Raw genomic sequence first — 16,653 nt, 5'->3', positions numbered from 1 at the left:
TGCGCCAGGGAAGCCCAGGACAAAGCTTTTAAAGCCATTAAAACAGGCCGTGCCACCAGCTGATAAGCCTTGAAATGAAAACAGGGAAGGCTCTGCCCAAGCGACAGGGTGAACTGCTGCTCCGCGCCCCGTCAGGTTATGGGTTGGAGCAGAGTCTTGGCTTAATTGCTACTAGGAAGCCCTGGGGTGCATGGCTCTCGAGCAGCCTCAGGCCCCAGGGAACATTCCGGAACCTTCCAAGCCTGATCTCTTCCCCTCTTCTTCATCTCGCGTCACGTTCCAGGATCATCCTTCTTTCTGTTTGGCCTTTTTCCTCGGCATCTGTCCCTTATGTCTGCTAGAGTTGCTCTTGAATGTCTCCTCCCCCCATTCAACAGTTAAAATGTTCAACTCCCTCTGCCGTGCCTCTGATAGAATATGTGTTATTACAGAGAATCATCCCTGCGACATCTCTCAGGGACACGTTGAGGACAGATTAGGAGGCTGACGAGATAGACCTTTTAGATGGAAGACCCCCAACCTAAATGTGATGGGGCCCCTCGTAGGTAGGTAACTCCCCCTCAGCCTTCAGCCCAAGAGAGCCTGATTGCCAGTTGGCTATGGGGGGTGGGGACTCTCACCATCCTTAACTGAGTGACCAGGACTGCAGACCAGTCAGTGTGCTTATCTGCTTCCCCAGCCGCACATACATGCACACTGGGGAGAAAGAAGAAAAGCCCCAGAGTACTCAAGCGTGACATCAACAGCGAGCTGTTGTTCAAATCAGTGACGGCCCCAGCAGCCCCCTGTCGTGAGGGACGAGAGCTTCTGCTCTGGCACCCTGTCGACAGAGGGCTCTAGCTTCACTCCTGGTCTCCCCCTCGGGATGGAGTCCGATGCTGTACCCAGGGCTGGGGTCATCTTGCCCCTCACCTCCCACCTCCCTGCTGCCCCTTGCCCCCTCCTTAGAGCCAGGGCAGTCTTTCGGGGACTCTGCTCACCTCTCTGTCTTTGTTTTGCAGTGATCAGGGCCAAAGCCGTCAGCGAGAAGGAGGTGGACTCCGGGAATGACATCTACGGCAACCCCATCAAACGGATTCAGTATGAGATCAAGCAAATAAAGGTAATGGCCACTGTCCCTGCGTTGCTCCATTGGGCAGAGCTGTGGGAGCTTTGGGAGCAGGGCCGGGGACCGGGCGGGGCTGGCCCACCATCTCACTGCACCACTGGGTCCCTAGGACTCGGTCCAGCCACCTCTGAGGCAGACAGCTAGGAACAAGGGCGTCAAGCCACAAGTGGATCTGATTTTCCTTAATCCGTAAATGCTGAGAAGTGGTGTGGGCGTGGTCTGTTCCCACCAGCTAGGTTATTTCAGAAATGCGTCATCTTCATGAGCCTCACCCTTAAGTTACCAAGTTCACAGCATCTGTGGAGCATTCTGTGAGTGCCTCTTCACCTCTCCATGGCGGGTTCAGAGGCAGTGGGAACTTGGCTGTCGCCTCTGGGAGCCCACGACCAATGTGAGAGCAGGTGACCTAATTCCCCCAAACTGCGGGTGGACTCTAGTCTTGTGTGGTTAGCTTTATGTTCTAAGAGGAGGGGGGATTTGGACAGAGGAGGACTCCTGTGGACAGGTGTGCTGGGACAACTTCCTGAGAGAGGGGAGTTGAGAAAGAAATGGACATGGCAGCCTGGCCGGTGAAGGAGAAGATGCTTCGCCGGGGGAGGGGAGGGACGGGAGGCATTGGGGGCTGCAGACCGAGGGGGTGGTGGCATTTGTTAGGTTTTCAGAATGGTGGTTGTGTTCGAGGTCATATGGCAAGGAGCCCATATTTGGGAGGGAGGGAGAGAGGGGAGGACGTGGGCGGGAGGTTGGGAAGACAGGATCAGTGCTGATGGAAGGTTATTGTTGACAATAACTAACTTGGTCTACAAGAGGGAAGAAGATTCTAGACTCCAGCTGGAGGAACAGCTTTTCAACCTGGTTAGTAGTTGTGGCCATCCATATTTAATTTTGTTACAAAAATTAAAAATAGAACATAAGTGTTACCAGAAGGTCAAAGAAATGCTTAATCATTGTGCCTATGTCATTTAAAGAGGTGACCCAGTGCCTACATCTCTACTTATGAAGCGGGAAGGACAGTTATCTCTGCTCTCACGCCTCGTTGAGGGGTCGTGAAAAGGCAGGTGTTGACAGCAAGGAAGCACTTTCAGCCCTTTGGTGACAGACGTCATTGATAACCTTTCTTGGCATGAGTTGGGGTGTAGCTCTTGCAAAGCGGGTTTGTCGTGACATTGGGATGACCCTGTTCCATTTGAGTTTGCTTGTTGAAACTCTTCCCCACAAAACCAAACAACGCTATTAATCTCGTTTTAGCCACAGCGAGAGTCCTGATGCAGTTCGTGTGGAATCGTGGAGCCCGCGTGTCTGTGATCTACAGCCGTGTTTAGGCTCCTCTGTTGTGTGGTCCTGGTGCATGCGTGCGCTCCCCTTTCCGTTACCCCCACCCCCGCTCACCCGGCTTCCAGCAGCCTGCACCCCCAAAACTCGCGTGGAGGGCAGTTCTCAGTCCACACTCAGGCCACCGCCTGTCACTGTCCCCGATGGGGCCGCAGGAGCTCCCTGGCTGTGGCTTTCTCAATTCCTGCCCAGGCACTGGAACAATGCACCCCTTCACCTGGGCAGCAGGTCTGTTCCCAAGAGGCTGTAAGAAAATCACAAGCTGAAAAGTCAAACTCCACTTGCCCAAGGAGTTACATCCTAATTGAGAGGCGCCTCTCTGCTCTGGTCCCTGTCAGGTAGCCAGTGCGTAAAATTCCTGGAAATACACAAAGTGGTGATACTCCATGATGGGTCAGAATCACCTGGAGATACATAAGCCCCTTCCCAGGGATTCTGAGATGACCTCACAGGTGGTAGGGAGAGCAGGTGTGTTATCTGAGGCAGGTCCTTCTGGATGACAGTCTCATGCCCAGCCTGGTGACAACTGCCACACTAAGAAGTAAATCAGTGGCTCCAGGGAATCCTGTGTGTTAGGAATGGTCGTCTTCTGATCTGTCTCACTGGTACATCTCCATCCCCTTTTCCGTGTTGGCAGTACCACGGGTGCAGGTCGGGGCGCCCCGCCGTGTTCGGGATGGGAACGTGGCTATGCCGCCCAATTCGTTTACATTTCCCATCCTCCTCTTTGCAGATGTTCAAGGGACCTGACAAGGACATAGAGTTCATATACACGGCCCCCTCCTCCGCAGTGTGCGGGGTCTCGCTGGACATTGGAGGAAAGAAGGAGTATCTCATTGCAGGTGTGTATGTGGATATGGGCATGGAACGTTCCTAGGGACCGTCCAGGGGTGGGGAGGCAGGGCGGCTCAAAGTGGAACAGAGCCCTGACGATACACACAGTGCTCTTCGGAAGTCTCGGGGATTCCCTGCCTAATTCCCGTCAGAGAATCAGTGAATTTTCTTCTGTCCTAGACATTCCCCTTGTTAGAATGGTGGAACCAATGTGACTTGAGGGGAAGGAACAAAGTAAACCGGTATTCATAGGTAATTTGAGGTCAGGTGCACGCAAAGAGGTGAGATGCTGGAAGTGCTCAAGCCTGGACAGGACGCGGGGAAGGAGAGTTGAGACCTCATTTGAAATCTCTTGATATTATTACGCTCTCTACTCACCTGCTGCTTTGTTCATCGTATCCCTCTTTTTTTACTGTGATAAAATATATATAACGTAAAAGTTACCATTTTAGCCATTCTTAGGTGTACAGTCCAGTGGCATGAAGCACGCTCACATTGTTGTACAACCATCACCCCCATCCGCCTCCAGAACCTTCATCTTCCCAAACTGAGGCTCCATGCCTGTTAAACTCCCCCCCCCGCGCCCCAGCCCTGGCAGTCTCCATTCTGCTTCCGGTCTCGGTGAATCTGACTCCTCTAGGGACCTCGTAAAAGTGGAATCCTACAGCGTTTGCCCTTTTGTGATGGGCTGATTTCACTGAGCATAATGTTCTCAGGGGTCAGCCACGTTGCAGCAAATGTCAGAATTGCCTCCTTTTTTAAGGCTGAATGATACTCTGTTGTATGGATAGACCACATTCTGTTTATCGTTGCATCTCTTTTAAAAATTATACTCTTTTATTCTCACATAAAATGATTTCCCTTTACTTCTTTTTACTGCCTCCTCTGCCCACCCACCTAGGCTTCCCCCCAGAGTCCAGAGCAGGTGTCCTCATAACCGGCGCTATTGACATTTGAGACCAGATCATTCTTTGTTGGGGGGCTTTTCCTATGCATGTAGGACATTTAGCTACATCCCTGGCTTCCACCCACTGATTGATGTAACATCCTCCCCCCAGTCGTGGGGTCTCCGACATCACCAGATGTTCCTGGGGCGGGGGCAGAATCACCCCGAGTTGAGATCCCCCTGGTCTAACAGAACCTCCAGTGATGCCGTAAATGCTGTATGCCCGTGCTGTCTGGTATGGCCGCCATGAGCCACACGTGGCTGCCGAGCGCTTGAGCTGGGGCTGGTGCAACTGAGGGGCTGGGGCTTTCATTTTACTTCATTGCAGTTGATTTAAATGTAAATGTGAACAGCCGTCTGCAGCTGGTGGCCCCTATACTGGCCGGGGCTGTCTGGGTCAGCCAAGGAACCTCACTGCCCTCTTCTAGGGAAAGTAGGAGTCAGATCACAAACTTAAGGAAAAAGAAGAGACAGGACACCTCCCCTAGACCGACATCCTATTTTGTTCCCCAAATCCCAATTTAATCATAAAATTAATTCCAAATCCAAATCTCCATGATTTGGGGGATTTTCTTCCATCCCGGTTATTCACACATTTCAATACATGTTTAGCGGGTACCCACTAGGTACCTAGCTCTGTGCTCGGCATGGCAGGAGGTTCAGGAAGAGAGATCCTGGGGCCCTGCTGTCAGGAAGCCCATGTTCCCACCCGGGGGGGACAGGAGAAGAAGTTAAAGTAAGATAAGTTTCACACGTGGGGAAATGTGAATAGTGAGTGAATGCTTAAAAGGTATAAAGAGGCAGAGACCCTAGCAGGTGCCAGGACCCAGAAGATGTAGTGTCGGGAGAAGGTACTGACCTTGGCCGTGCAAGGGCGGCGCTGCAGGGAGGGAGGTGCAGCGGGGCCAAGGAGGCTTCTGGAATCTCTCCTTGGACAAGTACCTCCCTCCCTTCCACAAAATGCTCACATCCAGCAGCACCTGCTTCTGTGAGTTTCTTTGTCAGTACCTCAAGACTTTTGTCCCTCTCCTTGGGGATAATGGGAGATTTTTTTCCTTCCTTTATAGGCCCTTCTGAACTTCCTAAATGTTTTATTTTGAGCACCTATTATTTTTTAACATCTTTATTGAGATATAATTCACACAGCATACAATTCACCCATTTAAAGTGTATAATTCAAGGGTCTGGCTGTATTTGCAGAGGTGTGCAGCCATCAGCACAGTCAAAAAGAAACCCTATACCTTCTAGCTATTACCTTCCTAACCCCCAGTCTCCCCTGAGCCCAGCTCACAGCAACCGCTAATCTTTCTTTGTAGATTTCTTTACTCTGGACTTTCTTATGAATGGAATCATGTAACATATGGTCCTTTGTGTCTGGCTTCTTTCAGCATAATGTTTTTTAAAGTTTTTAATGTTTTTAATGTTTTGTTCATGTTGTAACATGTATCAGAACTTCACTCCTTTTTATGGCAGAATAATATTCCACTGGGTGGATGTACTGCATTTTGCCTATCCATTCAGCATTTCTCCTATCCATTCAGCATTTCACTGGGGTTGTTTCTGCCTTTTGTCTATTACGAGCAATGCTGCTCTGAACATGTGTGTGCAAGTTTTTGCCTGGACGTGTGTTTTCATTTCTCTTGGGTAGATACTTAGGAGTGGAACTGCAGGACCTACGGCGACTCTGTGTTTCACCATTTGAGGAGCTGACAGACTGTTTTACAGAACAGCTGCACCATTTCACATTTGCAGTGTCTACTGTTTTTACAGTAGGAAAGATAATATCAAATGGAGAGAAGCGGATGAGGACAAAATCACAATGCAGAGAGCTGACAACCTGACTGTGACATCACAGTAGCACAGGAAATGGCACTGGCGGAGACACACCTGGTTCAGCGACCTTATTGCCCTAGCAAATCAAAGGCTTCTAATTTTCTGTGTCCTTTTTTCGTCCTTGTCTCTAACACCCTTTAAAATGAGAGCCTCAGCCGTCCTGCTGAGTCTCCACACTGCCCTCTAAGGGCTGTCTGGCCAAACTGCAGAGCTGCCGAAGCCCTTATTCAAGGAGGGAGAGCCTGCATCCTGTGGTGGGCGGCTCCTGGTGGAAAAGCGACCTCAGTGTGGGCTAGGACCTGCTTCCAGACATGCCCAGCTGAATCCTTACCCACGCTGAGGCTCTGTCTTAAAGGCCTCTACATCAGGCTTCACCAGCTCCCTGTTAATAGAAATAGGAGTGCCCTTTTCCTGGCACTGACATTCTGCAAATGCTTTCCATGTGGGTTCCATTTAATCCTCACTACCCCCTATTATCCCCATTTTACAGATGAGGAAAACTGAGGAGTAGAGGCTGGAGCCGTGTTCCCAGGTCCCGTGGTGTGTGCCTGAACCCACTTTCACTTTCAAGCCGATCGTTAAACTTCGGTTGATGTCATGGTGGTAGCTTGAAATTGGCCAGAGGGGGAGTATTTACGCCACAGAATTAGGGCAAACGCTACACACCAGAGCTTTTCCTCCCAGGAGAGCTGCTGGTCAGCGTCACACTGCCGGGGAGTGGTGCAATGGTGCAGCCAGAATTTAGACCCTGGTCCACCTGACCCCTGGGTCTGTTACACTCTGCTTCTTCCATCATTGGTCCAGGTTTAGAAGTCTCACTGCCCCAGCGCCTAATCCAGCAGTCCTTCACATGCACTGCTCGTTGGAATTCCACAGGGAGTTTGCAAAAATCCTGATGCCCAGGCGGCACCCCAGACCAATTCAAGCAGAATCTCCAGGGGTGGGGCCCCGGCATCAGCATTTGTAAAGCTCCCTAGGAGAGTCCAGTGTGCAGCCAGGACTGAGAACCTGCCCTCCTCTGGGTCAAGGCAGACCTTGTGTTCCAGAGGTGCCAAATAGCCAGTCTGCACACACTCAGGAGAGCTGAGCCCCGGCAGCCATGGTTGGTCACCTTCCTCGAGGTCAGTAGCCTCTGGACATTATTTCATATCCTGGGGCCCTTCTCAGTCAATCAGACCTGCCTCTTGCCCCGAGATTCTGAGGAGCGGGGCACCGCCCTTTATTCCACGAGATGGGTGGTCCAGACCGTGGGGCCCTTTGGCCGGATCCTGGGGCAGCCTGGGGAGATGGCTTATGTCCAGCAGTCAGGAGCCCCAGCAGTGTCTCCGTGGAGCGTGGGGCTTGGGTCCTGCCCCGTTCCGCTTACCCCGAGGGTGCAAGGAAACCGCAGGGCTACTTAGCAGGTGGGTCCAGGACAAGAGTGGAGGTCCACGTGGTGGCCGCGTGGTGATTGTTTTGCTGGTGGTTGCTTTTATTTCTTTTGGGGGACGTGGAGGGAAAATCAGTTGTGCTCAGACCCTTTTCTGAAAGGGAAAGACTTCGTGTCCAAAGGGAGCGTTGCGAGTCAAATGCAGAAAGCCTCATAATTTCGAGTCACTCGTGGTAACGTTGATATTTTTCCCACGTGGAAGCTCAGCCGTTCATATGTGCTATGTAACATGTAACATGTATGTGACCTGTGCTGCTCCTACCACAGGCCCTTTCAGTTGTCCCCAGGCTGAATGAGAAGACAGTTATACAAGTCACTGCCACACACATTTCAGAAGCTTGCTACACATGAAACCATCCAAATTGTAGCTCCACTTAAAATAAAAATTAAAAACACTTGAAGAGGAATTCATGCGGTGACTGTGTGCCTATCATCTTGACTACCTCACATTTAGTATTGGAAGCAAGCAAGTGACATGGGACACATTTTAGTTCCCTAACTGGCCGTGGAACATAAGATTAATAAAAGGCACTTCCACTGGCGGCTGACTCACCCCATTACAGAGGGACCTCTCTGATCTGACTTCCTTCCCTGGCTCAGCGAGACAGCTCTGGAACAAATCTGTTTAATTTCTAAAGAACAGACTCTAGATCTTGTTTTCCTGGAGTTGGAATGGGCTAACCAAGAATCACGGGGCACAGTAAACCACTCAGCCAGCGCTGGCTGCAGCCCCACGAGTGACCACATAGCCTGGGGCAGCCCACCTCCTCCTGGGTTGATGACTCAACTTCACATGTTGAGTTGGCTCCGTGAGACGCTTGTGTTCAGGAACTGTTATGGAATCGGCCCTGTAATTACCTCTACTGAACGGGGTCGCCTTTTAACATTCTGAGATGCTACACCATTTACACGTGACAGTTAAAGCTCATGTGAGCCCAGTAACTGGGACCACTGAAACTATACAATTTCCATTTCATCTCTATGCCCTGCCTTTGTCTGTTCTCTGTGGAAGTTTGAATTGGTGGTGAAAAGGTGAAAGAGGAAGACGGCAAGAAAAAGATAATGAAGCACATTGTTAGAACAGATACCCACGCCATCGTCAGCAGACTTTTATTGAGCCATTACTATGTGCAGGGAACTATGGATAAAAAAGGATTAAGACGCAACCCTTACCCTTCATGTTTATGAGCTGGTTAAGGAACAAGATACGTAAGAAAGGCAAAGAACAATGTGAAGTGGGATATTGGTGCCCGTCACCAGACACAGTGGAAGTTGCTCCGGAAGTCTGGAGGGAGAGACCAGACTGAGTACTCAGCCTGCCTCTGATGAATGACCAGGCTGGGCAAGGTAGTAAATGCCAGAAGAAACCAGGCTGTGGGAAGGAGTTACTTGCCTTCTGTCCATTTTGCTCCTCATCTATTCTGAACTCATAGAAAATAGCTACAGACCTAGAAAAAAAATAGCTATTTTTGAAGTTTAAGGCCACCCAGACGTATATTTTTTTAGTTATTAGGGTCAGAATGAATGCTGCAGTAGTCATTCTGCTCCTTGATCCCTTTCTTTACCTGGAATGTCATACAACTCTAAACAGATACAAAGAAAAACAGAGTTCCTGAAGCTAAGAGGCGTGTTTAAAGAAGAAGTAAGAGCGTGAGAATTCATACCTGGGGACTGCTTCCTGCCACCTGCCCAGCAAAGGATGGGCAGGTGGCAAAGGATGTCACTGGTGCCGCTCGCAGCCTCAGGCAGCCCATCTCATCTTTCCCCTGGCAATAGATTTCTGTTTTACTTCCTCCCGACAGGGCACGGTTGACGACAAGCTGCATCAGTGCTTCGCTGAGCTATGTTTCTATTAGCAGATTGTCTGTGGCCAGGGCTATGCCTGAGATCATTAAGTCGGATGCACTGCAGCTTTGTCAAGCCGAGGTGCTCAGGGTGCAGCCCGGGGCTTCTGTATGCCTCTGAGGGAGTCGCGTGTCGCTCTCTGCCAGGTTCTGGTGTCATCACTGGACATCTGTGCCTCTTGACAAGGTGCCATTGTAGCAGGAGGGACAAGATTTTAGACGACCTCCCTGGCCCTCGTTAGGTTCTTGTCAGTCACCAGAATGCACTGGCTTGTCTTTTTCTCCTGCTCAGCTAATGCCCGGGCTGTCACCAATGAAAACTCTTCACAAAAGGAGGAAGGGGGCTGAGTCAGGAGCCTAAGGTACCAACAGCGTCTCATCATCCCCAATAAAAGGAATTCAGGGCAGATTTCTGACTTTATAAAATTCTGTTTTTACCGTTCATAACGGAACAACCCAGAATTACAAGTTCAACATCAAATGGAGGAAATGCTTAGGAATAAATATTTGGTGGAAAAAAACCAGGAAACAATACAATCTACGTACAACATGATTTTCTGTGTGTGAATACGTGTGCATAAAAGAATATTGGAAGGAAATGCATCAAAATTTAGCTCTAGGTAATGAAAAGAGAGAAGTTTCTAAAAATTATTTCCTACCGGACGTCCCTGGTGGTGCAGTGGTTAAGAATCCACCTGCCAGTGCAGGGGACACGGGTTCGAGCCCTGGTCCGGGAAGATCCCGCATGCCGTGGAGCAACTAAGCCCACATGCCACAACTACGGAGCCTGCACTCTAGAGCCCGTGAGACACAACTACTGAGCCTGCGTGCTGCAGCTACTGAAGCCCGTGTGCCTAGAGCCTGTGCTCTGCAACAAGAGAAGCCACCACGATGAGGAGCCTGCACACCACAACGAAGAAAGCCCGTGCACAGCAACGAAGACCCAACACAGCCATAAATTAATTATTTAAAAAATTATTTCCTACCTTTTCTAAGTTTTCTACAGTGAGCTTGCATTCTCTTTATACTCAGAATAAATATTCCACGGTGTATGAGTGTGCTCGGGTTGCTATAACAAAAACCACAGACTGGTTAAACAACAGAAATTTATTTTCTCACAATTCTGGGGTCTGGAAGTCCAAGATCAAGGTGTTGGCAGGGTTGGTTTCTTCTGAGGCCTCTCTCTGTGGCTTGTGGATGGCCACTTTCTCCCTGTGTCCCCACATGGTCGTCCCTCTTTGTCTGTCTGTGTCTAATCTCTTCCTCTTATAAGGGCGCCAGTCCTATTGGATTAGGATTCACCCTGATGACCTCATTTTAATCAATTCTTGAAAGGCCTTCTTTCCTAATTCAGTCACATCCTGACGTGCTAGGGGTAAGGGCTTCAACATCTGAATTTTGGAGGGGACACAGCTGAGCCCACAGCACACGGCACTGTCAGAACTGACCCTCCCTGTGCCCAAGCCGCATCCAAATGCAGGAGAAGGATGAGAACCCAGAACTTGTCCTGAGCTTGGTGACCCCTGTCTACTCAGGAAAGGCCGAGGGGAATGGCAAGATGCACATCACCCTCTGCGACTTCATCGTGCCCTGGGACACCCTGAGCACCACCCAGAAGAAGAGCCTGAACCACAGGTACCAGATGGGCTGTGAGTGCAAGGTAAGCCGCCACTACCTCCTCCCACGCTTCGCCTCATCACCACCTCCTCCAGGTGGGTGGACTGCTGGGATTTGACCCCTGGCTTTCCTGGGCCTCTCAGTCCTCGGGGTCCCAACTTAGGCCAGGGCTCTGGGGAGGTGTGGCCTACCCACAAGTGAGGATGTCCAGCCAGGGACATTTGGGAGGTGAGGGGAATCTGACCATGTGGCCTGTAGCTTCTAGGAAGAAAGCCTTCTAGGAGGAGGAGTTTCGTGGGGAGAACATGGTCCTAGGAGTATCTTTCTACAAGTGTACAAGGGCAGAGAATTGTGTGCCTTGTGAAAGAGTGTCCCAGGTGCTACGCTTTTGCCAACATACCAGCCATTTCCATGCATGGGTCCGTGTAAATGTGGGGTCTGTGTGCTGAAGCCCCAGCCCCTCTTCTTAAAAGCGGCCCAGAGGTTGCACCAAACACAGTTACAGCGGCGCTAATGCTTAGAAGCGGCCATAGAAGGTGAGATCTCCTCCACGGCCCGCAGGCTCCCATCCTGTTGTCTCCTAACACATCAGCACTGCCCCTCCCCCAGCCCCAGCACAGGATGCGAGTCTGGGTCCAGAAGATGCTGGCCCAGCGCAGCCCTGTGCGAGGCTGCAGGGATTGGCCTCTGCCGGTTGGCGCCGCTTGTGCCGCCCTCCTGCCCATCCTGGTAGATGGGCCCTCCTGTCCTTAGCTCGTTCAGAACGTGAATTCCGACCTACAGCTACACGTAGGTCCAGCGAACTCCTCTGTGCCTAACATGAAGTTAAGACGCAAGTTCCTCCTTTTTCTTTGCTCGGCCTGGAGGTGTTCACCTTCCTGTGAACTCAGGTTCTTTTGCCAAAATGCTACTTGCCGATCCCCTCTAAACCCACGCGTGCTTGGGAGCAAGACAGCGTCCTTTTAATCTGATTTGAACCTATCCAGTAGCTTCAAGACCCTTTATTGTTATTGTTATACTCCCAGGAGGGCAGGGCTGAGCTGAAGCTAGTTTGTCATCCTCAGAGAAGGTAGACCAGATGGCCCAAAGTGGAGGAGTGTTCACAGCAGCTGGGGGTGCAGAGACAGTGTACTGTCCTGCCTTGGACAGGCTGCCTACCACCATTCGGAGAGTATGGGGCTCAGGAGAGGCTACTGATGGAGCAGGTTGGACTCCAGTCCCAGCTCCCTCCCTTCCTGGTGCACTCACTTGGTCATTCATTCTGCAAACTGCCCTTTAGCACCTTCGCCAGGTGCATTGCCAGGTTCTGGAGATGCCCCCGTGAGTGGCCTTGGTCCCTGACTGAATCCACCTCTGCGTCCCCCTTCTTAGATCACGCGCTGCCCCATGATCCCGTGCTACATCTCCTCTCCGGACGAGTGCCTCTGGATGGACTGGGTCACGGAGAAGAGCATCAACGGGCACCAGGCCAAGTTCTTCGCCTGCATCAAGAGAAGCGACGGCTCCTGTGCGTGGTACCGTGGAGCGGCACCCCCCAAGCAGGAGTTTCTGGACATCGAGGACCCGTAAGCAGGCCACCAGCACCCCTGTGGCCAATTGAAAGCCTCCAAGAGTTCAGACTGGTCCAGCTCCGACATCCCTTCCTGGAAACAGCATGAATAAAACAGTCATCCAAGTGGGTCTAAATTAGTGTGATTCTCCTCCCCACCCCCATTTTCCTTTTCAACATCGTTGTGGGTCTGGAGGCAGAGGTGGGTCCCATACCCCACCCGCCAGCCTGGACACTGCACAACTCGGTCTCCCATCCTTGAGCGCGGGCAGGGGCAGGACGCTCGGGCTTCCCTCCCAGGCGCAGCCTTGGCACTGTCACAAACGCTGAGCAGGCAGCACTTAAGGGTCCCCTAGCCTGGTCAGGGCTGAGCCTGGAAGTGTGCATTTTGCAGAAACTTTTGAGGGTCGTTGCCAGACTGTGTAGCAGGCCTACCAGGTCCCTTTCCTCTTGAGAGGGGCATGTCCCTCAGTTCCTGCAGCTTCCACCTCTGGCCCTAGGGTGGCAGCCCCTGCCCCTTGTAAGTGCCCTGTACCCCCGCAGACTCCCCCATGCCCACCACGGACTCCCAGTACCTGTGACTTCTGTGTGTCTGGGAGCAGCCCTGGACCGGTGGCTTGCTCTTGATGGAGCCCCAGTTAATCGTATTAACCTGCAGAATTCCATCGGGAGCCTCCCTCCCAGACCTTCGTAGCGATGCAGGGACAAGGAGCTTCAGCTCCAGCCAAGTCCTTTGATTCCCATCCCGGGCCCCCAACACACACCCCAGCCCTTGGCGGAACCTGCCACGTTCAGCCCTGGGGCAGACATTTGCGGGGGCGGGGCTTGGCCACCCTTGCAGTTCCTTACTGAGCTTCTGAGGCCCCTCGCTCCCTGCTTCTCTTTCTGGCCTCCGGCATCTAGGTGGAGGGGCACGAATTTGCTTGGCGAGGGGTTGTGTGTGGCTGGTGGCATGAGCTGGCTGTGCCGTCTGCACATCCTGAGGACATCAAAAGCTGGGTCCCGCTCTGTCCCCCAACACGCCTCAGAGGCCCCCAAGCAGGTGCCAGAGGTTTAGAGTATGACCTCCCTCAAAGACTGACTGTCACTGTGCCATGCGGGGGGTTCCCGAGAGTGAAGTTAACGAAGCGTAGAATGAAGTCCTCCCCAGGGAAGGACGGATTTTGGAGGGAGGTGGCGTCAGTAAAATTCTCATTGCTTTCTGGGCCTCCAGGACTCTGTGGCCAGCTTTAAGAGACGTTCTTCTAAAGATGAATTTTTAGAGAATATGTGAACCCAAATTACAGGTGTACCCACCTCTGCTTATATGTCTTGTATTATGAAGATCTCTCGGTTAAGAAAGTTCATAGGGACCTAGGGAACCTATCTGTTCCCTAAAGGTGGTTTCCTGATGCCAGTAAACTGGGAGTTAGCAGAGGCAGAAATTTCCCAGCAACAGTAAAGATAATCTCCTTTTTCTTCCCACTTGTGTTCTAAAGATAAACTGTTCTGAGTTTATCATGTACGCTATATGCAAACACACACAGTGAAACTGAAGTCTGTCAGCCTGGGAGTGGTCCTTCTGCAGAATTCTTCCAAAGTCATCTTCTAAGCCTGCTCTATTCTGCGGTGACCCCAAAGCACCTGTAGGACTCCTGACCTCCCCCACCAGTGGCATGCAGCCCCCATGCCTACCCGGGACCTGGTCAGCACAGATTTTGATGACTCCCTTTCTAGGGCAGACTAGGGGACTCTCCAGGAATCTGGCCCGCTCCAAGGGCGTCTTCATGCTGTACAGTGATAGAAAGTTTGTAAGATGTCATGATGGACCAGTCCTTGTGATTTCAGTATATACGAGAACACCAGACCCTCCAATCAGTATAACACCCCACCCCCGTCTGCTTCCTGTACGGTGTTATCATATGTAACATTTACTCCTGTTTCTGCTGATTTTTTTTAAATGTGTTGGTTTGTTTCTGACATCAGTTGTAATCATTCCTGTGCTGTATTTTTTATTACCCTTGGTAGGGGTTAGACTCGCACCTTTTTTTTTCAAAGGTTTCTGCATCGTGGGAGCAGTGGACCCAGAGTGGAAATGGCGCGGTAGCTAGCCTATGATGGTGATTCCTTCAGACCTTTTCTTCAGTTCCTTGAGTATCGTTGATTTTCCGTCTCCCATCTTTTGTTCTCCAGTTCCAATTATTACGAAGCAAAGAATCTTTGAGTAGGTTGGTTCTGAAAGATGGCCTTTATGTTCAGTCTACGCACATCCGTCTTGTAGCCATGCTGAGCAGAAAAAAAAAAAGTCAAGATGAAGTACCTGGTGGTGACCGAGAGAAGCCACTCAGATACCCTCAAGGGTAAATAATTGCCCTATATATATAGTTTAAGAAGGCTCCATTCAGCATTGTTTAATTTATATGTTATGTTCTAAGCACTGCTCTTTCCTCCCTCTATACTTGTCTTCTGCAAGCAACTCAAAATATTTAAAATAAAGTTTACATTGTAGTTATTTCCAAATCTTGGCTTGATAAGTATTAAGAAATATCGGACTTGCCGCCGTAATTTAAAGCTTTGTTGATCTTGTTCGTTTTTGTTTGGATTTTTTTGTTCGTTTTTTTTTTTTTTTTTACTTTTGGGGCAATGTGATTTTGCTGGAATATGAAGTCTGAGACCTTCCTGTGCTGGGAACACGTGAGAGTTGTTGAAAGTCGACAAGCAGACAGCGCATGTCTCCGATGCCTTGTGTCATTCTCGAGTGACCGCTCGGTCCGTGGACAATAAACAGTATTATCAACGAGAGCGCTGGCTATCTCTGTGTGATCGTGTCCGACGTTCCGAGCTGCCGCTTTCTAGATTAGGAACACGGGAGGGTGCGGGTTGGTTTATCCCCTGAGAAGCAGGCCTGGGTGCTTAGAGGCCTGTGTGGGATGTGACAGAGAGTGGGGCAGACGACAGTGAATGTGGTTTCTTAAACTGGCCAAGAGGCAGGACGGGGCCCCTTCATTCAGCACATACTTCTCCCTTTCTGTTACGGAGCACTTCACACACACACACACACACACACACACACACACACACACACACACACTCACACATGAAAGCAGAGCCCTGCAGCCATCTTGCATCGTCCACGATGAACCCACCGTCTTTCTTCTCTTCCTGCACCCACTCCCCCAACCACCCTGCCCGAGATTATCAGTAAGGGAAGATTCCAGATGTCAAACAGTTTTATCTGTAAATGTTTCAGTACATATCTCTAAAAAAACAAGAACTATTCTTTTAATATTTATTTTTTGATTTGGCTGCGCCGGGTCTTAGTTGCGGCACATGGGATCTTTAGTTGTGGCGTGTGGGATCTAGTTCCCTGACCAGGGATTGAACCCGGGCCCCCTGCATTGGGAGCATAGAGTCTTAGCCACTGGACCACCAGGGAAGTCCCAAAACAAAAACTATTTTAAAAACATTTCCGAAATACTTTTATCACACCTTGAAAACATAATTAGAATCCATGAATGTCATGGAAGATCTAGTCAGTGTTCAGACATCTCTGATGGTCTCGTAAATGCTTTTTTATAGTTTGTTGTTTTGAATCAGGATCCAAATAAGGTCCCTACATTGCAGTCGCTCCCTCAAGTCCCTTCCCCTGTCCCCCTGCCCCCCTGCCCTGCCTCCCTTCTCTCCCCGTCAAGCTGGGAAAAATGGTCCCATCATCATTCTTTTTATTAACTTATTTACTTATTTATTTTTGGCTGTGTTGGGTCTTCGTTGCTGCCCGCGGGCTTTCTCTAGTTGCTGTGAATGGGGGCTACTCTTCGTTGCGGTACACGGGCTTCTCATTGCGGTGGCTTCTCGTGTTGCGGAGCACAGGTTCTAGGCACAGGGGCTTCAGTAGTTGTGGCGCGTGGGCTTAGTTGCCCCGCAGCATGTGGAATCTTCCCGGACCAGGGATGAAACCCGTGTCCCCTGCATTGGCAGGCGGATTCTTAACCACTGCGCCACCAGGGAAGTCCCCCCATCATCATTTAAACTTTAACCGAGTCTCATATCACTGCGAGTCACCATGTGAAAGTCCGTTCATGGTATGTTCGAACACATGACCACCCTCTGGCCCACTTGTAGAATTTGTTATTCCAGGGACAAGCTGGAAGATTCATGTTTGCCATTTTCTGTAGCAGATCC

At 50.6% G+C, this 16,653-nt stretch overlaps 1 protein-coding gene across 1 annotated transcript in view; it reads left to right on the top strand.

Moving 5' to 3' along the window:
* The window catches only part of TIMP2 (TIMP metallopeptidase inhibitor 2), a 48,149-nt gene extending 35,526 nt beyond the window's left edge, over nucleotides 1-12,623 (top strand). The window contains exons 2-5 of the mRNA XM_065896683.1: nucleotides 1,002-1,102; nucleotides 3,174-3,282; nucleotides 10,862-10,986; nucleotides 12,315-12,623. Coding sequence (XP_065752755.1) covers nucleotides 1,002-1,102; nucleotides 3,174-3,282; nucleotides 10,862-10,986; nucleotides 12,315-12,512 — 533 coding nt within the window. The 3' untranslated portion in view covers nucleotides 12,513-12,623. The remainder of the gene's footprint in view (nucleotides 1-1,001; nucleotides 1,103-3,173; nucleotides 3,283-10,861; nucleotides 10,987-12,314) is intronic.
* The last annotated feature ends 4,030 nt before the right edge of the window (nucleotides 12,624-16,653 follow it).

Source organism: Phocoena phocoena, chromosome 19 (genome assembly GCF_963924675.1).
Source record: "Phocoena phocoena chromosome 19, mPhoPho1.1, whole genome shotgun sequence".
Lineage (NCBI taxonomy): Eukaryota > Metazoa > Chordata > Mammalia > Artiodactyla > Phocoenidae > Phocoena > Phocoena phocoena.
This window is presented reverse-complemented; position numbering and strand designations above follow the sequence as displayed.